The sequence below is a fragment of the Notamacropus eugenii genome, chromosome 1 (genome assembly GCF_028372415.1).
Source record: "Notamacropus eugenii isolate mMacEug1 chromosome 1, mMacEug1.pri_v2, whole genome shotgun sequence".
Lineage (NCBI taxonomy): Eukaryota > Metazoa > Chordata > Mammalia > Diprotodontia > Macropodidae > Notamacropus > Notamacropus eugenii.
In genome coordinates this window covers 678,627,506-678,649,517 of record NC_092872.1, presented here as the reverse complement: position 1 = coordinate 678,649,517, position 22,012 = coordinate 678,627,506, and the positions used below count along the sequence as shown (strand labels likewise).

The following is a 22,012-nucleotide window of genomic DNA, read 5'->3' as shown; positions in this document are numbered from 1 at the left end:
TTCAGGTAAGGTGATGTTTGACCTGAGTCTTGAAAAAAAGTGAGGGATTGGATCGGGCCAAGGTGTGAAGGGGGTGCATTCCAGGCATGGTGCACAGCTAAGGCAAAGGCAGGAGATGGGAATAGGGAAGCTAGGTGGAAGAAAGGCCAGGAGGAGTTAGTTTGGCGGAGGGTTTATGTACACCGGCTTGCTACCTGCCCTTTGTCCCCATGATTAGTCATGCTGAGTCTATTAAATCATCCCAAGGACTCAAAGGAGGTGAGAGGGCGAGGATAAAGTGCAATTTGCACGGGAGAGTGAGGACAGGGCCAATGAGGGACCGAGAAGGGCCAATGGGGTGGGACTTTGCAATTGGCTCCTCCCACTCTCCCAACTCTATACTCAGACCCGGGCCCCCAAGTTCTTAAAGAGACGGCCTTTTTTTGGGGAAAGGGGGGGACGGGAATAGTTGGGAGTAGAAGAGCCAGTGGGGAGCATGAGTCATCTAGACTCTGACAATCTAAAATTGCCTTAAACGTGCTGCAACCCTCTGCGCATGCTCGGCCTCAAGCCGCCCTGTGCGCATGCTCACCAGCCCTCAGCCCTGAAGAAGAAGTCCAGGGAGAAGGAAGCCTTTCTGCGCATGTGTCTGACGGTACCTGAGACGGGTAGCTGGAGCCTATGGAGCTGCAATGGTGAGGCCCTCGCTGTCAGGACGAGTCTCAGGCCGCGTCCGCGGTCCCGCCGTGGGGGCTCCCACTCCCCTCTGGCTGTGGCCGTCCCAAGAAAAACATTGAGGGTCGTGCGGGAGCCCAGCGGCAGCGCAGGACGCCCGCAGCCCCACGGGCCGTGACGCGCTACGGGAACCGAGGAGAACGGGGCTCCGGACCCCGCTGTCCCGAGGCCGCGCCCACCGCCCCCTCCGGCCTCCTTATTCCTTCCACCTGCCCCTAGACCTTGGCCGGGGTGGAGTCCGGGGGCCCGGGAGGCCGGGACTTCAGAGCCCGGGCCGGGAACTTTTTGTGTCAGGTTTTTAATATGTTTGGAACACTGTTCAGTTGGTTTCCTTTATAACCCTGCGTATTTTATAATAACGGCTAGCATTTATATAGCTCCTAAAGGTTGATAAAGTGATTTACATGTGTGATCTCACAATCCTCACAACAACCCTGGGAGGTAGATGTTGTTGTTTTAATTTGGGGAAACTGAGGCTACTATTGTTATATATAGTTTAGTATACTATAAACTATGTACCTACTAAATAACTATAGTTATTGCTACTATTATGTGCCAGGCTCTGTGCTAAGCGCGTTACAAGTATCTCATTTGTTCCTCACAACAGCTCCTGAAGAAACAGGAGAATGACGGTAACAATGTATCGCGCCTACTATGTGTAACTGTGCTAAGCGCATTACAAGTATCTCATTTGATCCTCGCAACAGCTCCTGAAGAAAAAGGAGAATGACAGTAACAATGTATCGCGCCTACTATGTGTAACTGTGCTAAGCGCGTTACAAGTATCTCATTTGTTCCTCGCAACAGCTCCTGAAGAAACAGGAGAATGACGGTAACAATGTATCGCGCCTACTATGTGTAACTGTGCTAAGCGCGTTACAAGTATCTCATTTGATCCTCGCAACAGCTCCTGAAGAAACAGGAGAATGACGGTAACAATGTATCGCGCCTACTATGTGTAACTGTGCTAAGCGCGTTACAAGTATCTCATTTGTTCCTCACAACAGCTCCTGAAGAAACAGGAGAATGATGGTAACAATGTATCGCGCCTACTATGTGTAACTGTGCTAAGCGCGTTACAAGTATCTCATTTGTTCCTCACAACAGCTCCTGAAGAAACAGGAGAATGACGGTAACAATGTATCGCGCCTACTATGTGTAACTGTGCTAAGCGCGTTACAAGTATCTCATTTATTCCTCGCAACAACCCTTGGAAGGAGGTGCTGTTATCACCCCATTTTACAGATGAGGAAACTGAAGCAGACCATGGTTTGCCCAGTGTTTGATCCTGGATTTAAACACAGGTCTTCATGATTCCAAACCATTCAGAGAAGGGATTTACAAGCTCCACCAGACCCCATTCCACAAGGGGTCCATGACACACACAAAGGTTAAAATCCTCTGTTATTGGACATATGCTACTTTGTTTACCAGTTAGAAGCAATGCAAAGGTCCCTTCCAGCTCTGCCACTCTTAAATTCTAAAGTCCTACTCAGCTCTTATGTAATCATTTCCAGGCATTATGGGGAGACACCAAAGAAACCTTAGCTAAAATAATTTGTAGTCTGATGGAGAATAGGAAAGACATATATATCAGAGGTGAGGGCAGCTACCAAGACAGCAAAGGAATATGCAAATTGAAATTATGTCTGTGGGGGAATGATTGAAGGAAGGGTGTGGTTATCCAGGAAGAATGTTCCTAGTATTGGTCTGGGCCCCTTTTATGTCTGTGTTGTCTAACTCAGTTGAAAAAAAAAGTTAGGTAAGGATCCCTATAAGCCACATGCTGACTTAGAAAACCCCATATTAATAATACCTATATTCTATTGTATTTTATGTATTTTGTCAAATATTTCCCAATTACATTTTGATCTGATTCTACTATGCTATAAACTGCTGAAGGCCCTCTACTCAGAGTATCTGCTGTAGCTAATTTTGTTTGTAAAGGTTTTTACATATTTTTAATATGTAATTTTTACATTTTTAATATCTCTTAACTATTGAATTTTTAAAAAACATTCCTCACCAAGAATTAGAATCTTATAACTAAGGTGATTTTGAAACATAAAAAAAGCCACATTTGGATGTTTTCTTAGATCATGGAATTTCGAGTTGGAAAGGACCTTAAAAATATAGGATATAAGACCTAGACAGGACCTTAGAACATAAAACAGTAGAGTTGGAAAGAAGCCCTAAATTCCAATTTAGAATATTGACCGAAAGAAATCAGCCTCAGACATGGAGTGTCTGATCCAATCACATTTTATCTTGTTCACAAATATATTATGAGAGACTGTTCAGTGCTTTATTGTTAATACAGGTATACGATATCCATAGCATTCCTCTGATCCACCAGTCTAGTAACCCTGCCCCAAGGTAAATAAATAAATAAATAGATAGATAGATAGACAGATAGATAGATAAATAAATAAATGGAAGTTAGTTCTTGAAGCCATACTGGCACTTAATGATCTATGTTGTCATTTCTGTGTAGTTTCAAAGAAGCTTAGAATATAAAATGTCAGAGTTAGAAGAGAGCTAAATTAATTGTTTTATATCCTTAGATTTTACAAAATAAAGAATCAGAGACCCAGAGAGTGAAAGTAATTTGCCCCAAAACTAGAACTTTTTAAGAGAAGTCCTGTGCTAAAATTCATGAATTTGTTTTTATCTTAGCAAACATTTGACCAAGGATATTGCTAAGGGCCGATTAAGAAAGCATGATGTTGGAACAAAGTATTCCCAGTCATTATCAACTAAATCTGCTGTCCTACTGCCTTTGTTGGTTAAAGAAGGAAAGATTTATCTGCTGTTCACAGTGCGATCAAAGAAGGTAGGTAAAGCACCTTCCCACTCAGAGTGATCTGAGGAAAATTCTAACAGTAATAATTAACATTAAGTTTGTAAAGCACTTTCTTCATAACATTGTGAGGTAGGTAGTACAAGCATTGTCATACCCATTTTAGAGGAGGAAACTCAGAGTTAGGACAAGATCACAAGGCGCAGGGTTTCTCCTACTACATTGTGCTATTGCTGCTGCTGCTGCTGCTACAACACAATAAACTGTCCTTCTGTATTTTGAGTGCCATAACAGTTTGGTTCACTATGTGTGCCTTGACCCCTACTGACCTTCTGTGGGGCTACATTTAGGGCTAGTATAGTATTTCTGATTTATTCTTCACACAGAGTGAAATAGTAAGTTAAATTTGAAGTGTTGAGACCTTGGGAAGATAAATGACTCGTCCAGGGTTGTGTTGCTCAGTAGGGGGGCTTGAATTAGCACTTAGGTTTTCCTTCTCAAAGTTCAGTGCCTGTAGGATATAGGAAGAAATCACTGAAACCAGCTCTTTTATTTTACAGAAGAAACTGAAAATAAGTGAATTACTCAAGGTAACACAGCTAATAAATTATTGTGTTCATCCTTGGTTTTCTAAGAATACCATGACATCAGAGAACTGATGACATGACTTGCACTTGACTTTGTTTTGAGTGAGAGAGGACTGTGCAGGTCACCAAGCCTCACTTCTCCTCCAGAGCTATCTGAATCCCATGACCAGATCTATTCACCAGGAGGACTGGAGACAGCCTGGGATGCAATGGAAGAACTTGACCTTTTTTGCCTGAGGCCTGTTCATGTGCTAAAACAGCCAGGATTCCACCTACCTCTTCTAATTCCAGATCTAGTGCTTTTTACACTACACACTGCCCTATACTGCCTCTTTATGGAATGATTGAAAACAGTGCAATCTAGGTTAAAACACTCATCTGTTCTATATCCATTTAATGAATTAAGAAAGATTCTTAAGTAACCATATACCTAGTATGTGTCCAAAAATACAAATACCTAAATAAGCAAGAACTTAATGTAATTCCAACTTTATTTGCATTGTAATTGTTCAATGCTTATGGCATATCTGTATACTTGATACCACATGGAGTACATTCACAGACTGGAATGGGTTCAGATTGTTATGACCATCTTGGTGAGGGGACTGGAGACCAGGAAAAATGAGAATTAATTGAAGGAAGTGGAAGTGTTTGTCCTGGGAAGAGAAGATTTAAGCAGGATTGGATCATTGCCTTCAGGTAGCTGAAGAACTGTTATATAAAAGTGAAATTAGATGAGTTTTCCTGGGCCTCAAAGGATAGAGCTACAGTTGTTGGATGGAACTCACAGAGTTGGGCCCAGAATATAGAACTTTTTAATAATTATAGTTATCAAAAATATATAATATACTACCTCAGGAGTGGATGAGTTTCCTGGGGTGAGTCACTGGAGGTCTACAAGTAGAAACTGAATAATTGGATTTAGAGATAAAAGGAACTATAGAGATTACTTGGTCCACTCTTTTTATTTTGTAGATGAAGGAATTGAGGCCCAGGGACTTCAGGTGTTATGGAGATGAGATTTCCATTTCCTGTAGGCTTTCCACTTGATGAATCAGTCAGTCAGTAAGCATTTATTAAGAATCTACGCTATGCCAGGCACTGTGCTGGTGCTGAAGATACAAATATAAAAATGAACCGATATTTACCCACAAGTAGCTTGGATTCTATTGGGGGTAGCACTAAATGCTCACGGAAAAGCTCGTACTAGATAGTAGCTAAGCTCTCTTTCAGTTCTAATATTGAATAACTGGAAAAAAATCAGTTTTCATCCAAGTTATAAACAATTTTAGCAGGTCTTAATATTTATTTAGTAGGTCTTTGATTTTGTCTAGATTAAGGATAATTTGAAGTAGCTGAGATGTATTAATTAAAACAGGGAAGATAATTAGAAGTCTTTTAATTCCAAAAAGAAAAAGAATAAAGTCTACAGACTGTAGGCCAATGAGCTTGACTTTGATTTCTGGCAAAAATTCTAAAATACTATTAAAAGGATAGTTTCCAAATATTTTCAAAACAAATAAATGATCATTAAGAGCCAGCGTGGCTTCAAAAACACCTCATATCAGGCTGACATCATGTGCTTTTAAAAATTTTGTCCCTAGACTAGTAAATCTGCTATAGATATAATTTATTTAGATGTTAGCAAAACATTAACAAAATCTTATATGCTATTCTTACAAACAAGATTATAAACAAGGTGGTCAGTGTCCCTGGATTTTATAGTATGTGAAGGGGAATAAAGTGTAAGAACGCTGGAAAGGTAGGAAGGGTCAAGTTATGAAGCGCTTAAAAGCCAAACAGAAGATTTTATGTTTTATTCTAGAAGTAATAGGGAGCATCTAGAATGGGGTGGGGAACCTGTGGCTTCAAGGCCACATGTGGCCTTTTAGATCCTCAAGTGCAACCCTTTGACTGAATCCAAACTTCACAAAATCCTCTTAAAAAAAAATTTGTTCTGTAAAACTTGGACTTGGTCAAAAGGCCTCACCCAAGGATCCAGAAGGGCACACCGTAGCCTTAAGGCCACAAGTTCCCCACCTCTGATGGAATTTATTGAAGGAAGTTAGGGGGCTGGGGAGAGGGGGTGTCAAACCTGCACTTTAGGAATATTGCTTTGATAGTTGAGTAAAGGATGAATTGTAGCAGGCAGAGACTTTGAGACAGGCATACCTCACTACTGTGGTAGCAGGGTCAAAGAGAAGATGTAAAGGTCGAATTGACAGGACTTGGCTACAGATTAGCCATAGAGGATAAGTGAGTGAGGGATAAAGGATGACATCTAGTTGTGAAACCAAGTAAGTGGGAGATGAGTGCTGGTAAGAGAGAAGTTTAGAAGGGGGAGGGTTTGGGAGAAAAGATAACATGTTTAGCTTTGGACAGGTGATCATCTTCCATGAAATATTTTTAATATGTAATTTATTTATTTTTCAGTTCTCAACATTCACCTCCACAAGAATTTGAATTCAAAATTTTCTCCTCATCTCTCCCTTCCCCCCATCCCAGGACATCTTCCATGAAATTTTACCTAACTATTCCAACCTACCCTGATTCTCTGAAGACCTATAGAATTTAATCAGATTGGTCATTCTTGTTACATCTGCTTAGGTCTTTCCTCACCATCCATGAGGTCAGGGGCCACATATTTATTTTACATGCTTCCTGCATGTAATAGGCAATTAAGTACTTAGAATTGTAGAATCTCAGAGGATGTCTAGTCCAGCCTGTACCTAAAGCAGGAATTTCTTCTACAAAATATCAAGTGGTCATGTAGCCTCTGAATAAAGATTTCCAGTATGGGAAACTCATTCCCTCATGTATTAACGATTGCATTTTCATATTGATTAGATGATATAATGTATATCAAGTACTTTGTAAATTCTAAGTCATCATGTAAATATGAAATATTATTGTCAATAAAGGTGAATAAAGGGAATATTGCTAGTTTAGTTCATTAAACTACAAATATCATAGTTGCTAGCACAAAAGTTCCCAGAAGAACCTTTAAATGGATTGATGGAAATATTTAAATCCGGTTATCTTATAAATTGTTATTGTGTAATGGAAAGAGCACTGGATCTGAAATCAAAGGACCTGCTAACTATTTGACTTTAGGAACGTTACTTAATCATTCCGGGCTTCAGTACCTTCATTTGTAAAATGAGAGGGCTTGACTATATGATATCATATTTTCTTTTCATCTTCAAATACTATAAACTTATAAATGCTTAATGTGGCCATTGAAGTCTTTTTTAAAAACTTGACTTTCAAGGCAGAGCCAAGATGGCAAATTAAAGGCTTTCCCTCAGACGTCTCCACCAAATACTTTTAAATAATGACTAAAATTCTAGAGTGGCACAACCCACAAAAAGACGGAGTGAAACAATTTTCCAGCCCAAGACAACTTAGAAGGTTGGCAGGAAAGGTCTGTTGAATTAGGGTAAGAGAAGAGGGCAGGCCACACAAGTGCAGACTGGGCCCCAACAAACCAGGAGCAGGCCTTAGGGTGACTGAATCAATGACAGAGGTAGAAGTGTCCATGTCTCTCAGCTCACAGTAAGGTCAGAAGGAAATTTATAGGGGTCCCTTTGCTGGCAGCATGGGTTGCATTTCCTTTACTTGGATCTGGGTTGCAGCCCTGGGTCTTAGTCCCAGTGTGAGGAGAAGCAGTAGCCCAGCAGAGCTTATGACTGCAGGGGAGTAGGGACCCTGATTAGTTACAGCATTGAAATGAGTGCCAGTGGTTGCTCACAAACTAGTGCGCAGTACAGGAGAGTAGTAAACACACTCCCTCCCCAGATCATACCACCTTGGAAGAGCCAAAAACTTATAGCTCCCCAGGATTACCTCTGAAATAGCTGCACAAAAAAACCTGAAGCTTGGGAGAGTGCCCCTTCCACTTGAGAAGCAGAGCCCAACTTGAGCATCAAGTTAAAAGTCACAAAATAGGCTAGAAAAATGAGCAAACAGAAAAAAAAAAAATCTGACCGTAGAAAGTTACCATGGTGACAAGGAAGATCAAAACACACACTCAGAAGAAAACAATGAAGTCAAAATTCCTGCATCCAAAGCCTCAAACAGGAACATGAATTGGTCCATATGAATTAGTCTTGGGTAATGAAAGAGCTCAAAAGGATTTTTAAAAATCAAGTAAGAGAGGTAAAGGAAAAACTGGGAGGTGAAATGAGAGTAATGGAAGAAATCATGAAAGAAGAGTCAATTGCTTGGTAAAGGAGGTACAAAAAATACTGAAAAAAATAACACCTTAAAAAACAGAATAGCCAAAATGGTAAATGAGGTACAAGAATCCAATGAAGAGAAGAATGCCTTGAAAAGAAGAGTTGGCCAAATTGGAAAAATATACATATACAAAAATTCACTGAACAGAAAAATTCCTGAAAAAGTAGAATTGGCCAAATGGAAAAGGAGGTCCAAAAGCACACTGAAGAAAATAATTCCTTAAAAATTAGAATATGAGACATCAAGAAACAATCAAAATCAAAAGAATGAAAAATAGAAAACCAATCTGGAAAATACATCCAGGAAAGATAATTTGAGAAATACTGGACTACCTGGAAGTCATGCTCAAAAACAAAGAGCCTTGACATCATCTTTCAAGAAATAATCAAGGAAACTGCCCTCATATTCTAGAACCAGAGAGTAAAATAGAAATTGAGGGAATTCACCAATCACCTCTTGAAAGAGAGCCCAAAATAAAAACTCCCAGGAATATTGTAACCAAATTCCAGACTTCTCTAGTCAAGTAGAAAATACTACAAGCAACCAAAAAAGAAACAATTCAAATACTGTGGAGCCAGTCAGAATAACACAAGATTTAGCAACTTCTACATTAAATGTTTGGAGGGCTTAGAATATGATATTCCAGAAGACAAAAGATCTATGATTTTACAACCAAGAATCACTTACTCAGCAAATCTGAGCATAATACCTCAGGAAAAAATTATTATTAAACAAAATAGAGGACTTTTCACATGTTCCTGATGAAAAGACCAGCAATCTGGTCAAATAGAAAATTTGATTTTCAAGTACAAAATGCAAAAGAAGCATGAAAAAGTAAACAGGAAAGGAAAATCATAAGGGATGTAATAAGGTTAAACTGTTTATATTCCTACGTGGGAAAATGATATTTACAATTCCTGAAGACTTTCTCATTATTAAGTAGGGCAATTAGTAGGAGTATACATAGACAGAAAACAGAGATGTGACTTGAATGTGATGGTATGATTTTCTAAAAAAAATAAAATTAAGGGATGAGAAAGAAGAATACACTGGGGAAAGGGGGAAGGGAGAGGTAGAATGGGATAAATTATCTGACATAAAAGAGACCTGAAAGAGATTTTACAGTGGAGAGGGAAATGGGGGAAGCAGGGACGGGAGCACATGAAACTTACTCTCATTGAAAAAGAGAGAATAATATACACACTTGGTTGGGTGTAGAAATCTATCTTACCATACAGGAAAGTAGGAAGGAAAGGAAATGAGAGGGAGGAAGGGCTAATAGAAGGGAGAGCAGTTTAGGGGAGGTAAAAGTCAGAAGCAAAACACTTTTGAGAATGGACAAGGTAAAAAGAGAATAAGAGAGTAGGATAAATTGGGAAAATAGGATAGAGCAAAATACATAGTTGGTAATCATTACTGTGGAAAAAAATTTTTTACAGTGAGTTTGTCTGATAAAGATTTCATTTGTCAAATGATGATCTGCTATGGGTAACTTAGCTATTCTTAGCAACATAATGATTCAAGACAATTCCATATGACCTTATAAAGGTGCTGTCCATCTCCTGAGAAAGAACTGGTAGAGCCTGAATGCAGATCGAAGATACTTTTTCTTTACTTTCTTTATTTTTCTTGGGGTTTTTTTAGTCTATGTTTTCTTTCATATAATGACTTACTTGGAAATGTGTTTTTGCATGACTTCACATGTATAACCTATGTCAAATTGCTTGCTTTCTCAATGAGGTGGGGGAGAGGGAAGGAAGGGAGAGAATTTGAAACTCAAAATTTGAAAAAAGAATGTAAAAATTGTTTTTATGTGTAATTTGGAAAAAATATTAAATAAGATTAAAAAAAATTTCATTTTCCAAACAGCAATAATGATAGTAACTTCCACTTCTATTTAATTTTAAGGTTTACAAAATACATTCTTTTTATCATCTTATTTATTTTCATAATCACTCTGTGAAGGAAGTTATGCAAGTATCATTTTGTTTTTATGTAAAATGAATAATAGATTACCAGAGCAGTGAAGTGCCTTCTTTTGTGGTCACATAGCTAAGATGTAAGGGAGCCAAGTTTTTAAATTGTTTGATGTATTTTGCTTTTTACCTCACAATTACTTTCCAATAACCACTTCCTTCTCATAAAACCCATTCCATGAAGAAAAAGTTAAAATCAACTTACACAGCAGCCACATCTCACAGTATATGAAATATTCCCCACTTGCAGTCCACCATCTTAATACTGAGAGGAAAGAAATCAGATCCAAGATTTAAATCCATATCTTCTATATCTAGCACTCTCCCAGTGAATCATGCCACCTTTCATAGATTGCAGAAGTAGAACTGGAAGGGACCTTAGGGAAAACCTTAGAAATGAGGAAAATGAGGCCCAAAGAAGTTGTGACTTGTCCAAAGTCATATAAGTAGAAAGTGGTTGAGCTAGAATTTGAACTCAGGTCCTCTTCTTCCAGTTCCAGTAGTCTTTTCATTCACCACCTTGGTAATACCTTACATTTCAGATATATCTAGTCACAGGAGATATGCCTGTATCCAGCATTTCAATTTTAACAACTGACAGTTGTTAAATTGACAATTAACAGATTAACAGTTTTAATTATATTGTAGCTAATTAGAATATGAGAACATCAAAGATAGTTGGAAGATATTCTAAGCCCTAACTCAATTGGCATTCGTACTAGACTGTCCTGTGAGACTTCTATCATTTTTCGTACAATTCCCAGAGAAGTAAACTTCTCTGCTACAGACATTCCTCTACTTTCTGTCTCAGGCTGATGATCCTAGAGCCAGAGATTATAAAAACTGGAGAGGACCTTAGAAATCATCTAGTCCAACCAACTCATTTTGGAGAGAGGGGAGGAGAATCACTAGAAACCAGGTCCCCTGCCTCACCATCCAATGTCTTTTCTTCTCTGCCTCTTCCTCTCTGCTAGGCAAAGGAACCCTAGAGCTAGAGCATTTGCCACATCATTTAGACTATTTTAACTGTCATAGTAGACTCTTCACTGGCCTTTCTGCCTCCAGCCTTTTTTCTATAATTCCATCCTTCACAAATATGCAAAGATAATTTTCCTAATGTTGCATAGGCTGTCAGACTTAGCTATTGTATCATTTGGTTTTGCTGACATTAAAAACTTGACAACTTTATTACAAAGGAAAGTTCACTGGGCTAGTGGGGATGGGATATGAAGAAATAAATGTGATGTAAAAAGAAAATGTTTACAAACTTTAAAAAGAATAATCTATAGTACACAGATCTAATGATTTCACTTTGCTGCCCAAAGACCTTCAATGGTTTTCTGCTTTCTACATTCCTTGCTAATAGGTTCCACCTAACTCATCTTAGAGCTTGACCTAATACTCTCCTTCTTATCTTCTACATTTCTGTCAAACTGGACAAATTATTACCTGCCCCCTTTTTGTCTGGACTCATTACATGTCTTACATTTTGAAGTTGCACTATGATATGGTGCCTTGTAATCAGGTGACCTGAGTCTAAGTTCTGAGTTCTGACCGAGTCAGAACCCTAACCCTAACCCTAACCCTAAGAACTAAATTCTGACTCTTTCTCATTAGCCCTTTGACCTTGGACAAGACACTTGCCTTCTCTAAATACAGTTTCTTCTCTGTAAAATGGTATATTCTTACTGCAGTCCTTAACTCAGATCTTTTTTTAGGGAAGTTTTGTAAAATGGAAACTATTATAGGAATGTAACTGGTTTTTAAAAGAAAATTTTCTTCAACAGAGCTTTGCAAATGGTAGAAATTTCATAAATACTTCTTATCTGAAAACTTCCATTTCTCACTACCTAATTACTTCTTACTTTTTCTGTCCTTTTTAAGAGGATTATGATAGGGATTACTACTTTTGCATTCTTATCTCTTATTAGGAGGTAAGGAGGGGAAAGGTGAGAAGTACTGTTTTCTTAACTTAGTGATATATTTTAAAAGTATATTTCTTTAACCTGCTTTAAGTTAATAGAAGTAAGGTGGATAGAGTGCTGGACTTGAAGTCAGGAAATAAACATTTAAAATTTTCAGTCTAGAACTCAAGGATGCAGTGTGGATTTGGAGGACAGCCTTAGAGTTGTGTCAGAGGATTTATGTTCAAATCCTGGCTCTGCCATTACCTATGTGACCTTGGCATTTTAAGATTACAGATTTAGAACTCAGGAAGACCTGGCTTCAAATTCCACCTCTGACATATTACAACTGTATGCCTCAGGCCCATAGATTTTTCAGTATTCCTGTACTTCTTAAACACTTCACAAGATCAATATTATTATTGTTAGTGCCAGTACCCTCTCTACCAAATTTAGCAGTCAGTCTTCATAGATATTGTCTAAAAATATCCAAGAGTTTCATGGCCAGCTCTGGGGATAGAATTTTCCACATTGAGCTACCTGGTTCACTATGACTGATACACATTGTCAGTGAGCCCATAGTAGAGGATATGAAATATAAAAGACATAAATTTGTAAGTTCTGCCATGAATAACTACACAGCTAAATAATCTATTAATTTTCACTTAATATTTAGTTACGTACCTCACCAGGGGAAGTGTGCTTCCCAGGGGGAAAGAGTGAGCCAGGAGACATAGATGAAATAGCCACAGCTCTCCGGGAAGCCCAGGAGGAAGTTGGACTTCAGCCACACCAAGTAGAAGTCATCTGTCGCCTTGTGCCATGTATAACCAAGGTATGGGCTAGAATTTTGTGTCTTTCCAACTTTATCTTGTGATATCCCCTCTCTGAAAAGCATGGCATTCAGAATGAGGGAAGTGGTAGTCCTACTTGTCTCTACCCTGGATAGACTACATCTAGAATGTTGGTTAAACTCTGAGCATAATATTTTAAGGATATTGACAAACTGGAGTGCATGCAGAGGATGATCAGAATGGTGAGGGGGCTAGAGATCCTCCATACATATGGATAGGATAAATGACTTGGTTATGCTTGGTCTAGAGAAAGAAGACTTAGAGAGTACACTTTCATTACATTTAAGGTACGTAAAGGGTAATAGCCCTTGCTCTTTCTTAAATATTCCTAGGGCAAGGCTGAAATGCTAACTTCTCAGTTGCAAACTGCTTAGCGCTGTCCACTTCCCCAGTGCTGAACCATTGAATAATGCTAGTTTTCACAACCACTGACCATGGTTCTGATGTTTCTCTTATCAAAGCAGTATGCCATCCACAAAGGATTCACCCAAGGGGAAGGGATACATATTCTTGTAAGGACTGAGCCTTTCTGAGACAGCCTAGGACTTCATGTCTCATGACACCATGCCTAACATCCTCTTCCTTTGTTATTGTAGACTTTAATATGTCCGAGTCCCTTTCTCCCCAGTTTTTCTGTTACCTTTCATCATTGTCATTTCTCCATTTCATTGATCTTAATTAAATCCAGACTAATAGCCTTACTTGTTGCTTTTTGCAAAATTATGGACCAGAACCAATAGTTTTGTTCTCAATTGTGTCTTGATCACAAGATATACTTATTTTAAGGTGACATGAAGCTAGAAGGGAGGAGTGACAGAACTAAGGTTTAAAATCATGACAAGCTGGAAAAACTGGACTGGTACCAACAAGATGAAATTCAGTAGCAGTAAATGTAAGGTTTGGTTGTATATTAATACTTTAAATGACTCTGGGTTTTAGTGATGTGATTATTCCTTCACCTAGTACAGATCCCAGCTGCTCCATAGATAGCATCATGAGTGGTATCCACTGAGAAAGATTAATCCTTTGATAGCCAACTCTCTCCACCCTTAGCTAGGTTGGTTCTTGAAAAACACACAAAGCGTCAGTCACCAGACAAAATTTCCAATTTAACAGGACCTGCCAGAACTTTAATTTTACAGGCAGAATCTTCAGGAGCATGAGGATCATCTCTATACTACAATTAGGCAACAAAGCAACCAGAAGTATGGTATATAAGTTCATATAATAAAGCTCCCAAATTCATCAGGCTCAGAGTTGGGAAACCTGGGTTTGAGTCTTGCCATTTACTAGCAAGTTTTTTAATTTCTCTGGACCATATTTTTACCAGCATAAAGAGACAACATTGGATTAAATGATCTCTAAGGTCCCCCTAATTGTAACATTTTCAGGTTGACAGGGAATACCTAGTATACATTAGTTAATATTTAAATGACTTGAGGATTTTAGTTACCTCCAAGTTTATTATAAGACAATACCATTATGAAACAATATTGTGACTGATAAAAGGACTAACACATTCTTATATTGTGTTAAGAAAAATGTGGTATCCAGAGTGATGGAGGTAATAGCCCTGCTTCATATCTTCATAAGATCACATATAGTGTTCATCTCTTAGCACTATATTTTAGAAAGAATATCAACAAATAAGAACATGTCCAAAGGAATACCAAAATTCTGAGGGGAGTGGAAATGATATTATATGAAGATCAGTTGAAGTAATTCGGGATCAGAGCATTTAGAGTTATGAGGGATTTTAAAGATGATCTAGTTGACCCCTCCTTCACCTCTGCTCATTTTTACAAATGAGAAAACTGAACCCTAAAGAGATTATGACATGCTAAGCATGACAAAAATAATAAGTAACATAGTCAAACTTTGGAATCAGGTCCTCTGACTCCAAATCCAGTGGGAAATATTACAATCCTAATGCTTTCACACTTGAAGGGATCTTAGTGATCATACAGCTTGATCCCCTCATGTAATATATTAGGAAACCAACACCCAAAGAGAGAAAATGAATTCTCCCATGGTATTACAGCTAATTATTGGCAGAGGGCTTCAAGCTGAGACAGAGATCATATGTGGAGAAGATAGAGGAAATTCATTTTAGGTAGGGACCGGACTAAGTGACTACCAAGACCTCTGATAGTTTTCTCTCTAGCAATAGTTAAGTAAAAGTCTCAAGATGTTTCAGTCATTCACATTGCTACTGTTACACAGACAAGTCTGCAAACCCATAAAATCCTCATAAATTACAAGGTCTCATATATTCATAGAATGTCAGCTGGAAGGGAAATCTGAATACCGAATGTCTAAGCTTAGACCTTACAACATAGATCATAGAATGTGGGAGCTTAAAAACTCTTTAGACCTTGAATCCAAGTCTCTGAAAAGGAAATAAGCCCAGAGATGGTAAGGAACATTTCTCAAGTCACATGGCATAGAAGTAGGTATCCTGATTCCTGATCCTTACTACCTCTGCCCTCATACACAAGGGGTGGGAGAAAAGGCAGACAGGCTGTCAGACTTTTGGGATGATGGCCAGGGAACAAAATAGTTGCAAGCAATTTGTTTTGAAAAATTACTGCCTGTGAGGTTTGGTTATACAACCACCTGTACTCTGGGCACCCAGCCTGGGCTTCAGGGTCTTGGCTAAAAGTAAATATTTGTATTATTTAGTATATCCAGATAGATTCGTGTTCTATCTGGAAATTGGAAGCCAGCCAATATCTTGGTAGGATAGAATAATGAGCAGACTCAAAACTTAAGGAGTATTTTATTTATTTGTCATGTTTTTCTTGAGGATTAGATTATTTTTATGGCTTTCATTTCATTTGTTTTATTTTAGTATTAAAATTGAAAGGAACCTTAGAATTCATCTGGTCTAGCTATCCACTCATATTGTCACTATGATAGGTCAAGTTCTTATTACCTTTCATTTGTACTATTGTAATCACCTCCTCTGAGTTATCTTTATGTCTCTAGTCTCTCTTCTTTCCAGTTGATCCTTCACATGCTACCCAAGCAATCTTCCTTATATACAAGACTTATCAAGTCATTATTTCTCTAACCAAAACTTTTCTATTGCTGTCCATTGTCTACAAAATAAATCCATGTTACCTTACTTAGCATGCAGTGCCTTCCACAATTAAGGTATTGCCTTCATCTCTAACTTTTATCTCAGTATACTACACAGACATGTTATCTTTGTCCTATCCAAATCAGATTATTCACCAACTTAAACATTTCCTCTTCTGGGCCCCCATTTGTTCTATTTTCTGTTTCCAGAGTGGGTTCTCTTCCTAGTCATCTCTGCCTATCAAAATCCTATCCATCTTTCAAGACCTAGTTCAACTGCCACAAAATGATTTTCCCTGCGGTTGAATTCCTCTTAATCATGTACTGTAATCTAATTTGCATTACAGTTATCTGTATGAGGCTTCCTGCCACCCAACCTTAGTACAAGACCCTACCTTCTCTTTCTGCCTTAAATACTCAGAAGGATAAGAAGAACTAGGGCAGATTTGGTCCAGTATTAAATATATTCTGTAAAGGATTCTCTGCTTGATTTTAAATGACAGAAAGCTAATTGAGATTTAATCTCTGAGCTACAGTTTAGTAAGGGATGTGTTCATATAGAACTGTAATACAGAAGAAACATCATATTGCATAAAAGAAGTAAAAACTACTCTGAAAATCCAGAGGAATAGGAGAGAATTTCTAGCTTGGAGTTGCTATAGAGGAGTTTTTATGGGAGAGGTGGTAACTAGTTTGGACACTGAAGCAAAGGTAGAATGACAGAAGATGAAAGAAGAAAGAGAAGGAGGAAAATAGAAGAGAGAGGGAGGATGGGTAGAGAGGAACAGAAAGAGAGAATGAGAGAAAGAGAACATTTTTCAAGTGCTTACTGTGTGCCAAGAACAGTGCTAAGTGCTTAATGTAGAATTAAAAAAGCATGCTTTCAAGTTGCTTCTATTCTGCTAGGGATATGCAACCCATACAGAGGAGTGATGGCAAGAAGAGGTACAAGGATGACATTTGATTCATGGAGGACAGTATTAGCAAATGCACAGAGGCAAGAAAGTTCACATTATGTAAGGAAACATAGAAATCATTCAGTTTGGCTGCAACAGAGAGTACTTATATATGGAGAGGAATCACATGAAATAATGCCAAAACAAAGTCATATTGGAAGATTGATTTGGAAGGGACCTTATAGTCTTTTAGTCTCACCCCTTCATTCTATAGATGAGGAAACTAAAACTGAGAAAGGAGAAGAGACTTCCTGTTACCTGCTCTGTGACCTAGGACATATCCCTCAACTTTCTTCAGTATCAATTTTCTCATATGTAAAATGAAGAGATTTGTTTAAATGACTCTGAATATCCTGGTTCTGAGTCTGTAAACTGAAAATGGCCAAGGTAACACAGTAATGGTAGAGCTTGGATTTGAACATAAATTCTCTGACACCAACTCTAGGGCTGTATTCCAAATTTGCACTGCATCTTTGGTTGCTAGACTGAGAAATTTAATTGCTTATTTTTGATAGTAGAGAGCAAGGTCTTGACATAGATCTGTGCATTAAGATGATTACTTGGATAGCATATGCAAGGTATACTAAATGGTATGATATTGAAAGCAGGAAGATTAATTCATAGGATACTGAAATAATATAGATAAGAGATAATGATGGCTTGTAGTAGAGAGGTTGTCAAGGAAGTGGAAAGGAGAGGATGATGAAAAAAAGCAGAAAGGTAATAACTGAAGTTTCCCTAACAAACGTTAATTTACCATTCTGTGATTCACTTTCCCTTTCTCTAAAATGGAGTTGGATGAGGTAACATCAGTAGTCCTTTCTAGCAGCACTGTGCATGGTAAACTTGAAATAAGAATGAAACATGGACATGTGTCTTCATAATTATACTTGAATTCCTTTTATGGAAAATTTTTATCGATATCTTTTGTTTTTACATCAGCTTCATTTCCAAATATATCCCTTACTCCTCCTCTACCTAGAGACTCAGTGGTTCATCAAAACTAACCAACTTCTCAAACAAATCTAACAAAATATACTTGATTTACACAATGTCATATATCAGCCTTTAATTATAGTGCAACTTCTGAAGCAAATGATTAGCTTTGGGAACCAAAATTAAACGAACACAGCTTCTAGGTTTCATTTAAAATTTATTAAATACAAACCATCTTCAATATCATGTAGTTGGCTCCTAAGGGAAATACAAAGATGAAAATTAAATGCAGTCCCTGTCATTAAGGAATTTATAATCTAGTAATCAAATAAGACAAAACTACACAAAACTCTAATACAACTTATAAAGTGCATAAGAAAGATCCAGAGGGCATGGTTAAAGCAATTAAAGAAGAAAAAGTTCATCTGGAGCTGAGGTTTTGAGGGGCTAGGAGGAGGTGCTGAGGAAAGGCTTCATGGATTAGGTGCCGTCAGAAAAGGCCAAGGTGAGGTTTGAAGGAGACCTTTTTAGTTAGAGGAAATATCAGGAGATGTGGAAGGACAGGATGAGAAGAGGGGATTGTGACCTGTCCAGTTTTTATGAAACATAGGGAAGGGTAAGCATATGAGATAAAGCTTTAAGGTTGGGTAGAATTTCAACAGGGAGATCAATTTTGGATATATTGAGTGTGTTACTCCAAGATATTCAGGTATTGTTGTGTTCATCCTTTGTTTTTGAAGAAGACCATGACATCAGAGAAATGATGATATGACTTGCAGTTGACGTTGTTTTGAGTGAGGAAGGGCTGTGCAAGGTCACAAGCCTCACTTTCTCCTCCTGAGCCATCTGGATCCAGTTACCAGATATTCATCAGGATCCTGATTCAGGTATAGGTAATGAAATAAAGGACTGGAGCTTAGAGGATTGATTGGAAGTGAAAATATAGGAGGGAGGGAGGGAATGAGAGGGGGGGAGGGAGAGAGAGAGGGACAGGAAGAGGGAGAGGGACAGGGAGAGAGAGAAGATGGATGATAGATGAAGCCATGGCATCACCAAGAGAGAAGATAAAAGACAAAAGCCTAAGATTGAACATTAAGGAATATCCAAATTTAAGGATCAGGAGAATACAACAAAAGTCAGGTCAGTAAAAAGTTGAAAGGAGAACCAGGAAAGAGCAGTGCTACAAAAGCCAAGGGAAAAAAAAACTCAAGGAAATAAGTTGTCTGTAGTGTGAAAGACCTCAGCGAGGTCAAGGAAAATGAGAGCAGGAAAAAAAACCTGATTGGATTTAGTGATAAGGAGGTCTTGGAGAAACTTCGAGAAAGTTATTTCACTAGAGCAGTCAAATTAGAAGGCAAATGACAAAGGGTTAAAGAGTGATGTTATAATGAGGAGAAAGGACAATAACTTAATGAGGTGTTAAGATCAAGGAAAGACTTTTCTTAGGAGAGGATGACCCGAGCATATTTGTAGGGAGAGGGGAAACAGTCTGTAAGGGGAGGGGTGGAGGATGGAGAGTACAAGCAGTCAATGAGAGACAGCTATGTACCAGACATTGTACTAAGTACTTGACAAATATTATTTCACTTGATCTTCAAAACACCTGTGAGGTGGGTGCTAGGAAACTGAGGCAGACAGATGTAAAATGACTTGCCTGGGATCCCATGTCTAATAAATGTCAAAGGATGGATTTGAACTGAGTTCTTCTGGACTCCAGGCCCATTGCCACATCCACTGCACCAACTAAGTGCCTCCATAGTGGTGGTAGAGAAGAAGAGATTGAAGATTCCTGAGGAAGGCATCATGATTATTGGAGAGAGGTGTTGGAGGAATGGAAGGGGATGAAGGAATCAATAGTACAAATGGAGGAGAGAGTTTAGCAAGAAAGATGGACAATTCTTTTGTTATAGCTGGGGACATTGAGAGATTTGGGAATGTGGAAGAGCAGAGGTGGGAAAGCTCATGTTGGATAGTCTTTTCTTGTCAGATCATATGCTGAGGAAAAGGGAGCTAGAGGTAGAGTTGGGTACCTGAGAAGAAAAAAAGTTTGGAATAGGCATTGTGAAGAGTGTAATAAAGTTAATCAAAAATGAAAGACAGGCCTGCTGTGCAGCACTTGACATTAGATAGCATGAATATGTAGTAGACTCAGCACAGTTTTATGATTTCCTTCTGCACATTTCACAGTGATATATTATTGGATTTGATAGAAGTTGGAAAGTCCTATTGATTCATTTTGTCCTAATTTTTCTTTGGCTATGCTCCACTTTCAGAATGGTGCCATGGTAACCCCAGTTGTGGGATTTATAGACAGTTCATTCCAGGCCCAGCCTAATCCACATGAAGTGAGTGAGGTGTTCCTGGTGCCTCTGGAGTATTTCCTGAGTCCATGTACATACTATTCCTTTCACTCTTCTATTTTTGATCACCGTTGTCTCATTCATTGTTTTGGCTACATGGATCCCCAAAATCAATCAATCTATAAAATCTGGGGGTTGACAGCAGAGTTTGCACTGCTGACTGCACTCATTGTTTTACAAAAGCAACCTTCCTTTGATGTTGAACATGACGTCGGTGATCTTATTTCATCGTTTGAACAATCCTTTGTAAAGATGTGCAGAATCATCAAGAGCAAGTTATGATCTAGATATGGAAACAACATCCAGGTACTTGTTATGGAAACATCTAGGTACTTGTTCATGTGCTAGACTGATTCTCAAACAAAGGTTCCTCCTCCTGGCACCCGATTTGATGTTTGGGTTAAATTATACTGTAGACTCCTTGAAAGTCTAGGTTGAGAGATTTATGGATTATGTTGTTTTTCATCTTTGTATCCCCAGTGCCTTGCAAATAAATGTGTATTGAACTGAAAAATGTATTTTCTTGACAGGTTGTCTATAGCACTGAACTAATTTGATTATGCTTTAATCAGTATCAATTTTCTGACAGATATTCCATTTGTATATTTGTAAAGTATATAAGTAAATATAAAATAAGACATAAAATTGTACAACTTCAGTCTTGTGATTCTTATTAATTTCATAATATATACAGTATATAATAGCTTATTTTGTGATTTTTGGCAGTTAGAAATAAAATCTCAGAGCTGGCAAGAATCTGAGAGATCATCTAGTCCCTGCTCAAAGCACAAATACTGTCTGCTGTGTCTCTAACAAGTGTCTTATCATCCAGCCCCCAATTAAATAAGTCTTTTTATGTAAAACTCACTACCTTACAAAGCAATGTACTCTACTTTTACACAGTTCTCATTTTTTATAAAATGTGTCCTTTTGGAAAGGTAGAGATATATGATTTCATCTGTGTGGGGAATTCCAGTTGTTGAAGTCCCTCCACCGCTGAAGATCTGCAGCCTCTCCATAACTTAGAGTTACTTAAGACACTGGAAGTTTTAAGTGACTTGCCCATAATCATATAGCATTATGGTGAGAACCTAGGTCTTCCCAACTCCACGATCAGCATTCTATTTACCATGGCATATTGCTTCTCTTTTTCATATGCTGAGCTGAAGTCTTGTCTTCCTGTAGCTATCCCTCTTGATCTTAGTTTTCTCTTTTAGGGTCATGCAGGACAACCCATCCCATCTTGTTCATGACAATACCTGATATATGTGAAAATAACCTTCATGTCCACCTAAAGTCTTTTAATGTCCAGATGAATAAACACCAGTTTTTTCAACCTGTCCTCATATAGTATGGTCTCTACTTCTCTAACCCTCTTGGTCCTTGTCCTCTGGGCACTATCCTGATTAGGTAGTTGGATGTCCAATATGTCATTGTTTGCCCTCGCATGTTATAAAAACAAATAGAACTTTTTGCATTTTGGGATCCAGATTCCAAAATATTAATTTTGCTTTTAGCTCTCAGTTGTACTCCTGTAAACATTCTCCTGGAAGGACTGTGTACTAAAACAAAGTTAAAACTTTTACCAATTATATCATCAGTTAA

General features: G+C 38.3%; 1 protein-coding gene across 1 annotated transcript; it reads left to right on the top strand.

Moving 5' to 3' along the window:
- The first annotated feature begins 424 nt into the window (after positions 1 to 424).
- Positions 425 to 21,057, top strand: NUDT7 (nudix hydrolase 7). Its single transcript, XM_072635875.1, has 4 exons — positions 425 to 674; positions 3,391 to 3,547; positions 12,897 to 13,055; positions 20,321 to 21,057. The coding sequence occupies exons 1-4, from the start codon at positions 661 to 663 to the stop codon at positions 20,687 to 20,689; spliced, it is 699 nt and encodes a 232-aa protein (XP_072491976.1). The 5' UTR covers positions 425 to 660; the 3' UTR covers positions 20,690 to 21,057.
- Positions 21,058 to 22,012: the final 955 nt, after the last annotated feature.

What these genes read in the sequence shown, in the direction of transcription:
- NUDT7 (XM_072635875.1), top strand. An exon ending in TCACAGTGCGATCAAAGAAG is followed by an intron (nt 3,548 to 12,896) that starts GTAGGTAAAGCA and finishes CTTAATATTTAG; the next exon opens with TTACGTACCTCACCAGGGGA. An exon ending in TTGTGCCATGTATAACCAAG is followed by an intron (nt 13,056 to 20,320) that starts GTATGGGCTAGA and finishes CTCCACTTTCAG; the next exon opens with AATGGTGCCATGGTAACCCC.